The sequence below is a fragment of the Phocoena phocoena genome, chromosome 12 (assembly GCF_963924675.1).
Source record: "Phocoena phocoena chromosome 12, mPhoPho1.1, whole genome shotgun sequence".
Lineage (NCBI taxonomy): Eukaryota > Metazoa > Chordata > Mammalia > Artiodactyla > Phocoenidae > Phocoena > Phocoena phocoena.
In genome coordinates this window covers 24,653,919-24,670,616 of record NC_089230.1, presented here as the reverse complement: position 1 = coordinate 24,670,616, position 16,698 = coordinate 24,653,919, and the positions used below count along the sequence as shown (strand labels likewise).

At 44.8% G+C, this 16,698-nt stretch overlaps 1 protein-coding gene across 1 annotated transcript in view; it reads left to right on the top strand.

Moving 5' to 3' along the window:
• Window positions 1-604: 604 nt before the first annotated feature.
• Window positions 605-16,698, top strand: part of HECA (hdc homolog, cell cycle regulator) — a 39,844-nt gene continuing 23,750 nt past the window's right edge. Inside the window, exon 1 of the mRNA XM_065889233.1 lies at window positions 605-875. Coding sequence (XP_065745305.1) covers window positions 605-875 — 271 coding nt within the window. The remainder of the gene's footprint in view (window positions 876-16,698) is intronic.

The following is a 16,698-nucleotide window of genomic DNA, read 5'->3' as shown; positions in this document are numbered from 1 at the left end:
GTCTCCCGCCTATTTTTCCCAGACCATATTGTTCTAAGCCTCAGTTGCATGAAGGTCAGGAGGCCCCCGACTAACTCCAGATGCCATTGAATTGGCTTTCGGGGCCATTTCAGGAAGGTCGGTCCGCAGGCGCCGGGGTGCAGCAGGGCCCCGAGAGTGAGGGCGCCCCGATGACGTCACTCCAAGGTGGCCGGCTCAGCGCGGGGCGTGACGTCACGCGGGCGGGCCGGGCTACCGTGAGGTCACCTGGTGGGCGCGGCCAGGCCGAATCCCCAGTGTCGTCACGGGAGGGGGCGGGGCCAGAGCGTGTCAGCGAAGCCGAATCAAAACAAGCCCGAGACCCGCCTTTTCCCTCCGGCTCGGGAGCGTCTAGCTTGCGCCCCGAGCCCGCGGCGCCCGCGCGGCTGCGAGCCTCGGGTGGCCGCGCGCCGGCTCCAGGAAGCCGGGGAGGGCGCGGCGGCCGGGATGGCGCGGCGCGGGCCGCGCGGCTAGACGGGCGCCAGAGGAGCCGCCGGCCCGCGCCCTCCGTTCTCGGCCTCCCGGACCGGGCGCCGAGCCGCTGGGAGCCGCCTTCGCCGACGCGGGGCACCTGGACACTCGCGAGATGCCCAACCCCAAAAACAGTAAAGGCGGCCGCAAAAACAAGCGCGCCAACAGCAGCGGGGACGAGCAGGAAAATGGAGCCGGCGCCCTGGCAGCGGCGGGCGCGGCGGGCGCGGCGGCCGGGGGGGCCCTGGCGGCGGCGGCCGGCTGCGGAGCTGCGGCGGCGGGCGTGCCGGGCACCGGGGGCGCGGCGGGCGCGGGAGGCGCGGGGCCCGGCGCCGCGGTCGCGGCGGCCGCCGCGGGGACTGCAGCCGCTGGTGACGCCAAGAACGGTAAGACGGGGCCGGAGGGGCGAGCGCCAACTTACTCGCCGAAGGGGACGGCGCGTCGACGGGGCCCTGGGTGGCGCGGGCGATGCGTGGACAATGCGAGAGTCAGGAAGTGCTCACCCCGCCCCTCCGCCCCGCCGCGGCTGCCCCTTCCCGGTCCCCACAGCCCGGCGGCGGCGATCGATCGGCGGCCCCGGCTCGGTGTCCGCGCGGCGCACAGGTCGCGCGCCCCGTGCAGCCTGCGCCCCAGACTCCAAGGGACTCCTGGGTGCCTGGCTGCGGCGGCGCTCCGCTCGGGCCCTGCCCTTCGTGCCCGCGCTGGCAAAGCCGAGCGTGTGCCCCGGACCGGGGAGAGAGAGGAAGGAAGGGAGGAAGGGAGGAAGGGAGGGAGGAAGGAAGGAAGGCAGGCAGGCAGGAAGGAAGGAAGGAAGGAAAGAAGGAAGGAAGGAAGGAAAAAAAGAGCTGCCCAAGTTGAGAAGAATGGTCCGATTGAAAACTTAGGCACCAGTTCCATCTTGCCTCTGCTCCCCTCACCCACCCGCCTTCCCCTCCCCAGAGTGAAGGAGAGCCTAAAATCCCAGAAAACCGAGGCTTGCTGTGTCGATTGCCACAAGTGAAGAGGCCCCAAGACATTTTTACTGTAGGGTGTGTGTGTGTCGCTGGGGGTGGGGGTGTGCTCTTTTAATTCTCTTGCTCGCTTGAGGAAGGAAGAGAATCTGAACTTGACTTCCGTTCTCAGCCCGGAGTTAAAAAAAAAAAAAATCATCCTCTATTTAATTCTGCTTCACATTTTTAGAAGAAAGCCTAATAATCTTAGGTAGTGCCTGAATGCACCTTTTGAGGGTGCATTTAAGGAATAGTGAAGATGTGACAGGATTGCCGTTATCACTGCAGAGACATAATTTTAGTTATAGGGCAAACACTTTTTCGGACTTGGACTGTTCTTTGAATTCCTCTGGTCAGGCAGTTTTTCAGGACAGGGAATATAGGTGTATTTTAATGAAGGGAGATTAGGTTCTTTATATCTGGCTTTTAACTTGTAGGTTTCAGCTTTTGAAGCCATTCTTTACGCAGATCACTCACTTTTTAAACAGGTTACCTGCACTTAGAAGAACCTGACAGTGATTGAACAGAGGAGATTAAAGGTAGCCTATTAGGAGCAGAACCTTAGGCCCCATTGGCTGTGTCTCTGCAATTTTGAAATGGGAAGTTGTTTTTTTTTTTTTCCAGAAACATCCCATTTGTGAATGTTTGAAAATACAACTTTTGGCCAGACTGTATTCTCCATGTTCTTTTGTTTTCCTCGCTCTAAACTTCATTTTGGTATTGATGTGGCAAAAGGAAAGAAGACAGACTCCTGGCTCAGCCATTTAGAGTTTTGTCATCTTGGGAAGGATGGCTTTTCTGAGCCTCAATGTCCTCACCTGTAAAATTGGGGAAAAGAATTATATACTGATTGTATTAGCTCCCTCATAAGGTTATTGTGAGGCTCAGAGTGTCCCTTCCCTACCCAGGCCCCAGTACTTGTTTTAAAGGCTTGTTACATTTGTAACAAGCTTAGTAAAGTTTCTCAAGAAAAGTAAGTGATCAGTGAATGATAGCTATCATTCACTCATTCAAAAGATATTAAACATTTACTGTGTTACAAGTGCTGTGTTAAGTATTAAAGGAGAGGTGGCAATCAAGAGAAGACATCTGCATGGGTCTGGTATTCCCAGGGTGTTTCTGGCTTACCCTGCTGTTTTATTGTCCGAGTGGAAGCTTCAGGTTGACTGTTTCCTCTTCTTCTTTCTCCAAAAGATTAGGCCACTTTAAGGCGGTGTGAGGAAATGTTTTTCTCGGGCTGGTGGTATCTCCTCATTCGTAAACATTAAGCTACGGTTATGGTGTCCCTATTACTGCTCTCCTCTGAAGTGGCAATCTAAGGTATATTTAGCAGTTCTGTATATATCTGTGTGAAGGTATGTATTTCTGATTTGGAGCTTGTTTTATTAAATGAATGGGGTGGGGGGGGAGGAAGAAATGGGGCAAACACTGCAGTAATTACCGTTAGAGAAGGTACAAACTTGAGTTATGTTAGAGCAGTGAGTTGAATTTTATGTTGCCAAATTCTTGGTTCTGACCTGTTGTGAAGTCTCAGTGAATGATGCACCTTAATTTGAAGAACCTCTCCCTGCAGTTGATGACAATTAACATAGATGCTGAGGCCTCCTGTGTGCAAAATTGGTAAATAAGGAAATTATAAATGCTTTTTTCTGTTGTTTGTTTTTTGCTATTTAAAGCTGTGCTTTATAATGTAGGGGTTGGGGAGGTGCCATTGGTGAATTTTTAAAGGAAGGAGCAACTGATATGTGCAAACTCTCAGAATCAACTGATAAGGCCCAATTATTTTTAAATTAAAAAATGACATTAATCAACTATTATGGTATTTCTAAGTATATTTCAATATTTTATTTAGCTGTGACATTAGATTTTGTGAGTATAAATATTACCAATCAAACAGTTACTCCAAGGGTGTAGTAAATCTACATTCTATTAATCTTTTAAACAGTTTGTTCTCACTGTTCGAGTCAGTTGTGATCTGCATCTGCAAACATGCAAACTTAATGACTTCACCTAAAGTTAATAGTGTTTGTTTGTAGTTGTATGGAGTTTATAGAATGGTTTTATGTCTTGTGGTTCTTGGGCAGCGTGGACACCAGGGTAGGATAATATTAGTTCTTAGTTTTTCACTGTTAGTCAGTAGTTATAAATAACTACTGATTCTATAAAAAAAGATTTGCTAGTTAGGGAAAGCTTGGGGAAGCCAGGGCGGGGTTGTAATTGAAGGAGTTGAACTAGTTGCAGTTGTGCTTCTTGGGTAAGTTGCACGTCAATTGTAGGGACTTTATAGCCCTAAAAAGAAATTTATTAGTATTTTTAGAAATGAAGCTTTATTTTAGATATGAAGGTTTATTTTGTTTTTAGATATGAAGGTTTATGAAGATTTCTGTGGGGACTGGAGTAAAAGCGCTGTCCTCTTCCGATATAGTAAACATCTGTCTGCACATATTGCAACATTTTGATTGTAGGTGGACAAGATTTGCCAGTCATTATTTTTAGGATCTAGTAATCATGCAGTGGGTTATACCCGCGTAGTTTCATTCTGGAATTCTGGTTCCATCAGGCCACTGCTTTTTTGCTTGAGGCCTAAAAATATATGAACCTTGGTCATAGTATCTACTTTTTAATGGGCCTGGATCCCAAGTCCTTTTATAAATTCCTGTTTTATGGATGACCATGGTTCACCACTCCACTCATTCCTGACTGCCACCAGAACCCCTGGGCTGCTGAGTTTGCCTTCATTCGTTCAACAGTTCTTTGTAGTAGATGGAGTCAGTTTACCTGGTGATTGACCTTGCATTCAGTAGACCTGGCTCCTCAAATTACTTGCTCTGTGATCTGGGGCAAGTCATTTGACTTCTCTGAGCCTCAGTTTCTGCATATTTAAAATGGGATTATAGTGCCTACCCATACATATATAATAAGATATCTATATCTATTATGTATTATTTATATATACATATACACACACACACACACACACATATATACATATATATATACACACACACAGTGACTGACTTATATGATATGAGCTTGCTAAGGGTTAGCCACTTGTCTTAGATTCTGGAAATAGCGTTTGAGACAAAGATTTACCTGCCAGAGGTTTACTGAATGTGTTCTTGGAATCTTTACTGGTGGGGGAGTGAGGGAAGCAGGGCCGGGCGGAGGGAGGAGTTGAACTGTGATGCAGTGATTACAGGTAGCTCTGGAGCTAGGATGGTCCTGCAGAGTTATCTTACCTTGAGGCATGAGGGAGGGACCTCCTCCCCCACCCCCGCCATGGACTGGTGAGTGACCTGGGGGTTGGCATCTCTTAGCTGGAGAAGAGGGAGTGACCTGGGGGGTGGCATCTCTTAGCTGGAGAGCCTCCGTGCAGAGGGAGCTGAGAGCCTCCAGTGGTGAGTGAAGGAGAGCTGCTGGTCATATTAGATTCTTCACTCAGACCACTAGTTCCATTCACCGAAAATGCAGGCGTGGGATAAATAGTTCTCAGGAACGACTAAATCTTTGCAGAACAGGCCAGGAGGTAACCATCATAATACAGTAACATTGTTTTGATGGAAAATGTGTTCTGAATTTCATACGTCTGCTTACAAATAGATTTTTGGAGTGCCACCTCTTCCCCGTAAACACGAATTGTATTTTTCTCATACTTAGGCCATCAAACACACTTTTATAGTCCTAGGTTTGTATTATATTTTAAATAGTTTCTCTTTTTAGGTGTTTACTTAAATGTTTACTACATTTATTTATTTATTTTTAAAGTTTATATATTTTATTTACTTATGGCTGCGTCGGGTCTTCGTTGCTGCGGGCTTTCTCTAGTTGCAGCGAGCCGGGGCTACTCCGCGGTGGTGCGCGGGCTTCTCATTGCCGTGGCTTCTCTTGTTGCAGAGCATGGGCTCTAGGCGCAAGGGTTTTAGTAGTTGTGACGTGCCAGCTCAGTAGTTGTGACGCACGGGCTTAGTGGCTCCACGGCATGTGGGATCATCCCGGGCCAGGGCTCAAACCCGTGTCCCCTGCATTGGCAGGTGGATTCTTAACCAGGGAAGTCCCTCTTTACTACATTTAAATTACCTATATCCATCAGAAGGAAAATGCAGAATGTTTGCCTGCTGTTTATTTTAAAATCAAGGAATATTTATTTGAGGGTCTAAGGTATGTAGAACACCATTGTCCTCTTGGAGTTTTCTTACCTTATTTAAAAGTTAGTTTTTTATGTCTTTAAAAATATCTGCTGGCTTTAGACCTTGTCTTTTGAAATCCACCTTTGTAATGGAGATTGGTAGAAAATATTCCCTCATCCATCAAAGCTTCATGTTGTGTACTTTGTATATTGTAGTAAGAACCATTCCATGCTCTGCTAATGGTGTCTTATGCACAGTCCTTACTCTTTCTCTTTTTACTTGTTACAGGACCTGAGCCTTCAATGTCAGCTTTCTTATTAAGTCCAAGAATATATATCATTGCATAGAGAATTGAAAACAGGAGATAAAGTGGGAAATATCTTGCAGCTTAATCCTCCTATGAACTTACTCCAGGCTGTTAGCTATGTACAATTTAAAGAGTTTGAAGGTATCAAAAGGAAGACTTTAGGAAAAAAGGTCTGTCTTGATTGATTTTGATCACCAGCTCCTTGGAATTTTTAAGGAGTTGATTTAATTAAAAATATTTCATTATTTTATTATTTTGCCAGTAATAGAATGGGTGTAGTGGAAAAAAAATTTTTTTAAATAGAGAAGGTGGCAAAGTTCTCTTTGACTTTCTAGTCAAGCATGTAATCCTACCACTTAGATCACCATTGTGATACATATTCTTATAGCCTTTAAAATTTTTTTCTTACAGACTTTTAAAAGTACATATGCAATTTTCAGGGAAAAAAAGGAAGATCAGATCATATATTTTATAATCTGCTTTTAACATGTATAATATTTTGTGGACATTTTAGCAGAGCGGTAAATACAGGTGCATCACTATTTTTAATGATTGCCTCATATGCCATCTTATGTCTGCATCTTGGATAAACTGATCATTCTGCTGTTGTTTGATCTTTAAGTTCTTATTTGTACATCTCTGGGCATTATTCAGTTACTTCTTTAAGATAAATTCTTACCTGTAGACTTGCTATGTCAAAGAATATTCACATTTTTATGACTTTTAATGAATACATGCTTACAGATTGCCCTGTGGAAGGGCTGTGGCCAGAGTGCCCTTTCCCCACAGCCTCTTGAGTTCCTAGTTCTTATTGTTTTAAAGGCATGCTGGAGAATTGCTGATACCCCCAAATGTAGCAGCAGTAGGAAGGCCCCATGTGGATCAAGAGCCTGGAGCAGATGCTGCCACGCTTTTCGAAGGCTGCATTTATTTCCCCTGTGCTCTTTAGTGATTTGCTGGCTCACAAGGATTCAACAAAGTACCTAATAATGGTGAATGACATTTTAGCAACTAGTGATAGTTAGTGAAGATGAAAGCATAAGCCTTTGAAATTCTGTCTGCACCATTATTCTAATCTTAAGAAGTAAGGCCTAGAATTTTTAAAGTTTTAGTCAAAAAGCATGCTGTTTCAATAGACCTAGGTGTAACCCAAGGTGCCACAACTTACTGGCAGAGTGACTTTGGGGCAAGTGACTTAACCTCTCTCAGCCTTCATTTTCTAAATGCAACCCTTTGGAATGTTTTTGCAGATTAAGAAAAACAGTGTATATGAAAGATCTTGGCATAGGGTCTGGCAGATATGGACACTATCAACAATATCTTTTATACGTTTTGTGATTTGTTCAGCCTTATCCAATTACAAAGCTTGTTAAACTATTCTGTTGAAAACAGACACTGAGAGACAGTAAGATGGTTTCTGTGTTAATATAGAAAAAGACTGTGGTATCATACAGGTTCTTATTCAGGCATTGATTTGACTATACAGGGTCTTCTCTTCTTCCCTCATCATCTCTCTCTGATCGTAGTTTACCTTGAAAAATCAGATGATTTAGCCAAAAGAAAAAAGTTAAAAACAGTGTGAGAACAGTTTCCTCTTCCTTTCTTCATTCGTTTGTTTATCCATCTCATATGTTTTGTGTGCCTGGTATTTGTCAGGCACTGTGTCAGGCTCTGGCTTTACAAGGACAGAAGAATTGGGCCCGGGGCCTTACGGTCTAGTTGGGAGTCTTTATGGAAATAAGTGCAGGTAGGTTATTGCGTGTACTACACAAGGGCAGCTGTGGAATAAAGAGCAGGAGCTTGTGAGCTGGTCACATACTGGATTAAAGCTGGGGATTGTGTCTGAGGACAGGGGCAAGTGAACTGAGCACGTGGAAGTGAAGGGTAGCTCAGAGGAGGTGAGGCACTGAGGGTGTTCTTTCGGGATGAGCCGGGGCTTAATATTATTGAGAAGTAAACAAAAGACCCTCCTCTCTCCCCAGGTAACAACTTGAAAGTTCATTCATTAGCTTGTGCTTTCGTTTGCTCATTCACTATTTTGTTCATATATGCACTCATGCATTTACTAAACATTTATTATGTGCCTACTGTCTTCTATGACTGGAAGTGTAATGTCGAATTCTACTTGGAGGCCTCAGAATCTGCACCCCGCTGGGCTTATGGTGGAGCTGGGACAGAGACATACAAACATCGGGAGGTGTGATAATGAGCTGTGGGTGCCCAGTGGAAGAAAGGACTCGTTTCCTGGAAGAGGGGACATTTGAGCTGAGTGCTGCAGGAAGAGACGCAGTTAGCTCTGAAAGCAGAGGAAGGATGTTTCAGCAGGAGGTGGTGGGAAAGAGCCTTGAGTTCTGGTTGCTGCCAGGAGTCTGTGGCTGGTTTGAGGTACGGTGGTAGGACATGGGACTGGAAAGGGAGTGGGGCCGGACAGTCAAATCTAGATGTTTTCGTCACCAGTGCAGAACCATCCCTGAGGTTTATAAGCAAAGGCATGGTCAGCTGAGCCTGCAAAGGGGGATAATCATATGTTGTTGGCAAGCTTGTAAGGTTATTGCATATTTTAACAGAATGGGTATCTTTTGGCAAGCTTCCTTTTAATACAGCTAATCAAGGTTTGGTGGTACAACCTGTTGCGGACTGTTGATTGTGATTTTTCAGTAAAGTAGTGGGCACACTGCACACACTGCCTTTCTGCACAGCAAGATGAAAGTGTCACAGCACCCAAGGCGGCTGTTTGGAAAGTCTGTCCTAATTTGTGGGCACCAGCATCCTGATGCTTTGTGAGCCATGGGAGGTTAGCTAATTGAGGTGAACTTCAGAGAACCTAACGCCAAGGGAGGACTTGGGGCCGTCTGAACAGAAGGACTTTCTCTGGAGGGAGGGGCTGTCCCTGTGTTTTATTTTTCATATCTTGGTGGAAGAGTATCTGTCTCTGTGCCAGGTTGGACTAATTATCTTTGTCATTTTATTTTTATCCTCATCGAATCAGTTTTAAAACGATAAACTGGGGCTTCCCTGGTGGCACAGTAGTTGAGAGTCCGCCTGCCGATGCAGGGAACCAGGTTAGTGCCCTGGTCCGGGAAGATCCCACATGCCGCGGAGCGGCTGGGCCCGTGAGCCATGGCCGCTGAGCCTGCGCGTCCGGAGCCTGTGCTCCGCAACGGGAGAGGCCACAACAGTGAGAGGCCCGCGTACCGCAAAAAAAGAAAAACAGAAACAAATGATAGACTGGTGAGGGGGGATGTCATTGTTTTCTCCAAAGTGACTATGTGTTTTTTTTGTTTGTTTGTTTTGTTTTTTGTTTTTGTTTTTTTGCAGTACGCGGGCCTTTCACGGTTGTGGCCTCTCCCGTTGCGGAGCACAGGCTCGGGATGCAGGCTCAGCGGCCATGGCTCACGGGTGTAGCCGCTCCGCGGCATGTGGGATCTTCCCGAACCGGGGCACGAACCCGTGTCCCCTGCATCGGCAGGCAGACTCTCAACCACTGCGCCACCAGGGAAGCCCTGACTATGTGTTTTAAATCTGTCTGTTTCAGAAGGCTTCCAGTTCTCAGTGGTTGGTGAAATAGTAACTTGCTTTATTTAATCAACAGGATGCTTTAGCTTGATTGTATTTGAGAGGCTTTTATAAACTGGCAAAAAATAAGTAGCATTTCTAATACTTAATAATTATATGTTCTGATTTATCAGAAGTAGAAAGAAAAAACAAATTATTTCTGCTAAATTATACTTAGGAGGATAATACTTGAAAACAATAAGAATTAGAAACGAAAGATATTAAGAGGAAATTTAAAGAAAAGTGAAGGAAGAGGAAAACCTAAAAATGAAATGTTAACTGTTAATCTTATAACTGTTTAGAATAATTAATAAAAATGTTAGCATTGTTCTCATATGCACATATAGTGCAGTGTATTTCACTGAATTAAATTGTCAGGGAGGAAAAACTTTACCCTCTTAGGCTTATGGATTTGGGGCCTGCAAATTAAACTGACAAAAGACAGAGCAGCGAGAGAAAAGACAGATTTACTCACAGAAGAAATGTGACTCAAAGGGGTGGTTATAATTTGTGGCTTATATACCATCTTAATAGGTGAAGGGGAGGGGAGAAGGGCACTTCTAGGAAAATGAGTGGCTTCTTAGAGTAGGAGAGGGGGAGAAAGGACACCTATAGAAAACAAATGACTTTTTTTTTTTTTTTTCTGGTACGCGGGCCTCTCACTGTTGTGGCCTCTCCCGTTGCGGAGCACAGGCTCCAGATGCGCAGGCTCAGCGGCCATGGCTCACGGGCCCAGCCGCTCCACGGCACGTGGGATCTTCCTGGACCGGGGCACGAACCCGTGTCCCCTGCATTGGCAGGCGGACTCTCAACCACTGCACCACCAGGGAAGCCCACAAATGACTTTTTGAAAAGATAAATGGGCCCTAAGAGAATAGATGGGCGATGATAGTTTCGTGACAATGTCTGTTTAGGTGTGGTGTGGAGAGTTATCTCTGGTGGCAAAAGTCAGTCTTCCCAGGTTGCTTTTTGGGAGGGGCTTTATGACAATTGAGTTCTTTTGAGAGGCTTTGCTTTTAGGCAGATAAGCGATTTCAGGAACTCAAATGCCTTAAGTTCAAAATAATTTTTAGCCCACACTGGCATATTCTGGACCCCTTCAAAATTTGTTGCAGTTCAGTATCACCCCTGTAATAGCAGTTACAGATAGATAGCAAAAGATAGTGTCATAAATCCGGATTTCTATTTTTCATTTTATTGGAAATTTATTAGAAATAGATGGCCTTAAGGCATATGCCTTTATAAAACTGATAGAATGACTGTAGGCAACAGTTAGCAGGGTATCAAGTTGCTCCTATAAGTGAGGGAGATATTTGTCTCCCTCGCTTAAAAAATGGATGTTTTTCCCAGGGGTTAGCATAGGTTTGATATCTTAGATGATGTCCCTTCAAGTTATAAAAGCATCTCAGGAGAGTCTTTTGATGCTAGTGTTGGAACTAAATCACAAACTGTTTTAGGTTTCTAAATGAGCACTCCTGTGTGATGCCTATGTCAATATAATATTTAGTAGAACTGTAGTATTACAACATAACTTCTTATTAAAGTGACACATTACTTGTTATGCCTGACAAACCTCAGTGTCTGGGCAGAAATGGAGACTGGGGTATGGGGGGGATCAAGGTCTGGCTAATTTTGTTTGTTTGTTTGTTTTTGCGGTACGCGGGCCTCTCACTGTTGTGGCCTCTCCGGTTGTGGAGCACAGGCTCCGGACGCGCAGGCTCAGCGGCCATGGCTCACGGGCCCAGCCGCTCCGCGGCATGTGGGATCTTCCCGGACCAGGGCATGAACCCGCGTCCCCTGCATCGGCAGGCGGACTCTCAACCACTGCGCCACCAGGGAAGCCCAAGGTCTGGCTATTTTTGATTGGCAGCAGGTGCAGTCTGTAATCTGAGAGGCTGAGTCTGGGATGCTTGGTGACTGTCGTTAACGAACAGACACAGTGCTGCCCGAAGCCATGGAGAGAGCCTGACACTGGGAAATGGGAAGCATGCTTCCTTGGTAGAGGCAGAAACGAGCACGTCTGATACACAGGGCAGCTCCAAGAATTCTTCTGTTTCCAACTCCTCAGATCTGTTCTTATTGGGCAGTGCTTATATGTTGGGGTTAACGTTAGCCCTATAATGATATGTTTCCACTGTATTAGGCATTTAGTTTTACAAATGCCGACGGTGTGTTGCAGTTCAGTAGGAAATTAGGTAAGATACCTGGATGGTAGGTGTGTTAGGGCTACAGAACCCATGGACCCATAAGAAGGAGGAGAAGCTGTTGCCAGCAACAGGAACAGTGATGATGCTGACTCCCTTTATGGAGTGCTGACTGGAAGCCAAGCAGGACACCTAGCCGTCTGCGGTCTGCATTGGAGGATGGCGGCATTCAGCTCCAGGGACAGCCTCCTTCCCTTTTTGCAGAAGAGGCACACTCGTGTCCGAGAGATGTGCCTGACCCTGCTGTGGCAGTTGGACCCTATGTGATACTGGCTCCATCTTGACTGATACCAGACGTGTATGAATAATAAACAAGTTTTTAAGTAGAGGGCTTAAATTTAGTATAAAACCATTAAGGAGGCAATAGGGCTATTTAAATTACTTTTAGAAGGCCTCATGCTTATTATTCTGGTACTTGAACTGAAATTAAATTTGTGAAACAAGAAAACACTTGACCAAGGAAGCACTTAGCTGACACGTCGTACGCTCCTGGTTGTATGCTCCTGTCAATCTGATCCTTCCCGTTATGACACGAGGACTTCCTGGTCTTGGGATTGTGGCGGTAGTGAACATTTGAACTGACACTTCCTGTTCTTAATGGATCACAATTCATAGTGAGGATGCGATTATCTTCTTTAGGCTACAGTCCTAGAAGTGAGATCACTGGTCAGCAGGCGTGTGACTTTCAAGGCTTTGATACATGTTGCCAAACCGCTTTCCAGAAAGGGTTTCCCTGTTTCCACTAATGCTGGCCCTGCATGGAGTGCTTCTTTCTTCTCACCCTTCCACAGGGATTTTGATAGCCATTTTCACCTTTGCCAGTCAGATAGATGAAAAATCACATCTCGCTATAATTTTTATCTGCATTTATTGGATTGCCAGCCAAATGAATGTCTTTTTATATGTATATGGTTCATTTGTATTTTTTCCGTTTGTGATTTTTGTCCATTTTACTAACGGGATAGTTGTATTCTCATTGTTCTAAACAAAGTCTTTTTATATTCAGCATACTTTTTGACATATGTTTCCCCTGGCTTATTGTTTATCTTTTTGCCTTGTTTAAGGTGTTGCTGATTAGACATGTTACAATTTTGTATGATCACAGAACATCCACATAGAGATAGAACCTCAAGAGAAAGGGGAGAGTGGAGAAAGTTGTCTGTGAAATTACTTGTAGGAAAAGCAGTTTGGGCCTGGCATCAGGGTAGTGACTGAGTTCATTTGGGTATCAGTGCACAGTAATGCTGTTACATTTGTGAGGGTCTGTTTCCTTTTTGTATTTAATTTGCAAAGCTCTGTTTCTCGGAATTGGTTACAGTTCCTGCCGCCCTCCTTGACCTACTCCCTGACCACTGCTGTCTGGTGGACAGCTGAAGCTCCTGTGCTCAACACCTGTCATTTCCTGCTTATTCCTAAAATCCCCTGCGGTTTTTATTCGAGCCAGTTCCAAGGACTTTGAAACTTGTAGATAAAGGCTTGTTATTTACTTATCGCCTCTGCTACAAACTGAGGCCTCTTAAGGCTAAATTACCCATAACTTCCTTGTGATAATGAACTTAAATCCTGAATCATAGGAAAGTTCTCACTTTTGTCTTTCTGGCACTTGCGCTGAAATTACATTTCTGTGTTAGTAAAATGAGAATGTAGTACTGAATTGAACCAAGAGTTTATTTGCACCCTGTGTGTCACGCTGATCCAGTCTGCCCTGTGCTTCTCAAATGTCTGTGGCTTGGAAGAGGTTCCCAAACGCATTGCTTGTTTAAAGAGTGTGAGATTTGAGAGACACAGGTCATAGCTTGAGGTCTGCCATTTTGCAAGGCTGATGAACCTTTCTGACCCCAACTATTCTTATCTGTGGAAAACGAGGATAACATGTTATTGTTTGTGACTAACTCTTTGCAAAAAAACCATAGATCTGTTTGAAAAAGCAAATGGTTGTGTCATGATTTGGGGTTTTTTAGTGTTTTCTAGTTGGGTGTTTGGTTTTTTGTTTGTCATGTGGTGGTGTGGCTGCTTCCCTTAGTGATGAATGCACACTCCGATTTGTTGAAAGAACCCAGGGCCAACCTGGGCTTTGCCCCACAGAGTTTGAAGTGAATGTTGCTCTTCCAAAATCCTTATTCTGCTTCCTTGGGGGAGCCTTTAGTTTCTCTACAAGTTCAGGTCTGGGAGCTCTCACTATGTGGATTTTCCCAGAGAATATGCAGTGCTCACCTGCTGGTCTCAGGGCAAGCCCAACTCCTTGAGTGAGCTCCTTCTAGAGTTTCTGACCCCACTCTGGGGAAGGACTGTGGAGGCTGAAGCCTTTGGGAGGATGCTTTCACCAGCCTGAGGAGAGCTGACTTGTGTATGGTTTTGTTGTGATCCGTGAATCATCTGTCCCCAGGTTTCATTATAACCGCAGACTGTACTGTGATTTTAACCATTTGATTAACAGAGCCTTACTTTTGGCCTGTTGTACTTCATGATTTACACTGGTGTGCCTGTATCTGTAATCACACTTTCTTTAGTTTGTATCTCCGTTCACTTCAGGCCTTTCTGCTTTCTGCTCTTTATCTGCCTCTAGGGTCCTATGGAGTGGGAGTTTGTGTTGTAAAAGCACGTGGAATGCTTACTTAAGACTTTCAGTTGTTTCCTTACCTCCCTTTCACATTTTGCATTTTAAATGTTTAAAGAATTGTGAATGTACCAAACCGTATTATGGATTTTATCAAAATAACTTCTACAGGCACGTGATACTGGGTATGTATCTGTATCAGTGTGTTTATGTAAATGTATGGATGTGTTTTTTTAAATCATTGTTTTTCTTGGGATTTGGTCGATTAAAAACAAGCCTCCTCTTTGAGATAGTCAGCTTTGAAATTTTTGACTTTGGAATATATCAGTTTTCCTCATAATTTATTTTTTAATGTTCCATGAGATATGTGATCTAAAGATGACTTGGAAGAATTTTTAAAGAATTAATTTGAAATGTTTTTCTCTTGACAGACTTGGAAATACTGTTTAGAATTCGTATAGAATATAATCATATATACATTTGTATATATTTATATATTTTAATAGAACTATATTTAACTGGACAAATTCTCTTATGGCAAAAGACAAATTTCTGGATATTTTTGGCTGTGTTGGGTCTTTGTTTCTGTGCGAGGGCTTTCTCTAGTCGCGGCGAGCTGGGGCCACTCTTCATCGCAGTGCGCGGGCCTCTCACTAACGCGGCCTCTTTTGTTGCGGAGCACAGGCTCCAGATGCGCAGGCTCAGTAGTTGTGGCTCACGGGCCCAGTTGCTCCGCGGCATGTGGGACCTTCCCAGACCAGGGCTCGAACCCATGTCCCCTGCATTGGCAGGCAGATTCTCAACCACTGTGCCACCAGGGAAGCCCTTCTGGATATATTTGGTAGCTCTTTTATAAATGAGTTTAGAAATGAATCGTGTTTTTTATAAATTTATTTATTTTATTTTATTTTTGGCTGCGTTGGGTCTTAGCTGCTGCGTGCAGGCTTTCTTTAGTTGCGGCGAGCTGGGGCTACTCTTTGTTGAGGTACGCGGGCTTCTCATTGAGGCGGCTTCTCTTGTTGTGGAGCACGGGCTATAGGCGTGCGGGCTCAGTAGTTGTGGCTTGCAGGCTCTAGAGTGCAGGCTCAGTAGCTGTGGTGCATGGGCTTAGTTGCTTCGTGGCATGTGGGATCTTCCCGGACCAGGGCTCGAACCCGTGTCCCCTGCATTGGCAGGTGGATTCTTAACCACTGTGCCACAAGGGAAGCCTAGAAATGAATAGTTTTGAGTCTTTGAAAATAGTCATACTATGAGATTATATCTGTGTTCCACAAAAGTTAGTAATTGGAAAAGGAATGAATGTCTAGTTATAATGACATCATTGGCTTAATATATCACTGGGCTCTAAACGTCGAGCTTCCTCTGCAGTAGGAACTTTTATGGCATGCTCTCCTGAAAACAAGTCATATTATAACAGCTGTGTTGAGTGTGTATATATGGTGAACTACTGGGCTTGGACATAGACGTAATTTATTTTTGAGTCTCATTTTCACTTTTACTGAGGTCTGTGTAAGACTTAGACACGCGCTCTCCTTTGACAAGTCTTTCCTTGTTGCAACAGATTCTCTAAGTTGCTTGTTGGTTGCTGATGCATCATTTTAGAAATAGGCTGAGTGGTGTGGCCCACAGGCAAAAGCTTTGTCTTTTCTCCCTAGATCACAGCAGAGGGACGGCCAGTGTGGGAAGGATTGCTGTAAAGCAGGGGTCCCCAAACTCCGGGCCGTGCACTGGTATCAGTCTCGGCCTGTTAGGAACTGGGCCGTGCAGCAGGAGGTGAGCGGTGGATGAGTGAGCGAAGCTTCGCCTGCCGCTCCCCATTGCTCCCCATAGCTCGCATTATCGCCTGAACCATTCCCCCCCCCACCGTCTATGGAAAAATTGTCTTCCAGGAAACTGGCCCCTGGTGCCAGAAAGGTTGGGGACCACTGCTATAAAGTATTTTCCCAGGTTTATTTTGATGGGAAGGCAGGGGAGCTGAAAGAGTGTATTTTTCAGGGAGTTCAGCAGGACAGAAAAGGCACATGGAAAACAAAGGAGTGTAAGGATTTAGTTTAGTTTAGGGTACAGATAGAGTACGGAAATGAATTTAACCACGTTGTGCTGGGAGTTTATTGATTTAAATACAGTAGTAACCCTAAAAATCTTCTTGGGAGTTGGCATGTTGACCCAGACAGGATTCAGGAGAAGCAGGTTGAGCTTCTGTTTCTCAACACCAGTGCTCTTTCTGCTGCCCTATTCGATAGTCTCCATACTGATAGAGTGCCGTTTCTTTACATGCTTTCCAAGAAAAGTTGCTTTATTCTCATTAAGAAACGAGTAAGCCTTTGCTCATGGTTTATTTATTTATTTATTTTTTGAAATTAGCAGTTCTGTTAGCTAGAGTAGATTTACCTCATTGTCTATCTTTGTTTTTAAGGAGTGCAAAGATTGGGAAACCTTTATATTGTAATTGGGTGTAAACACTTGCTTT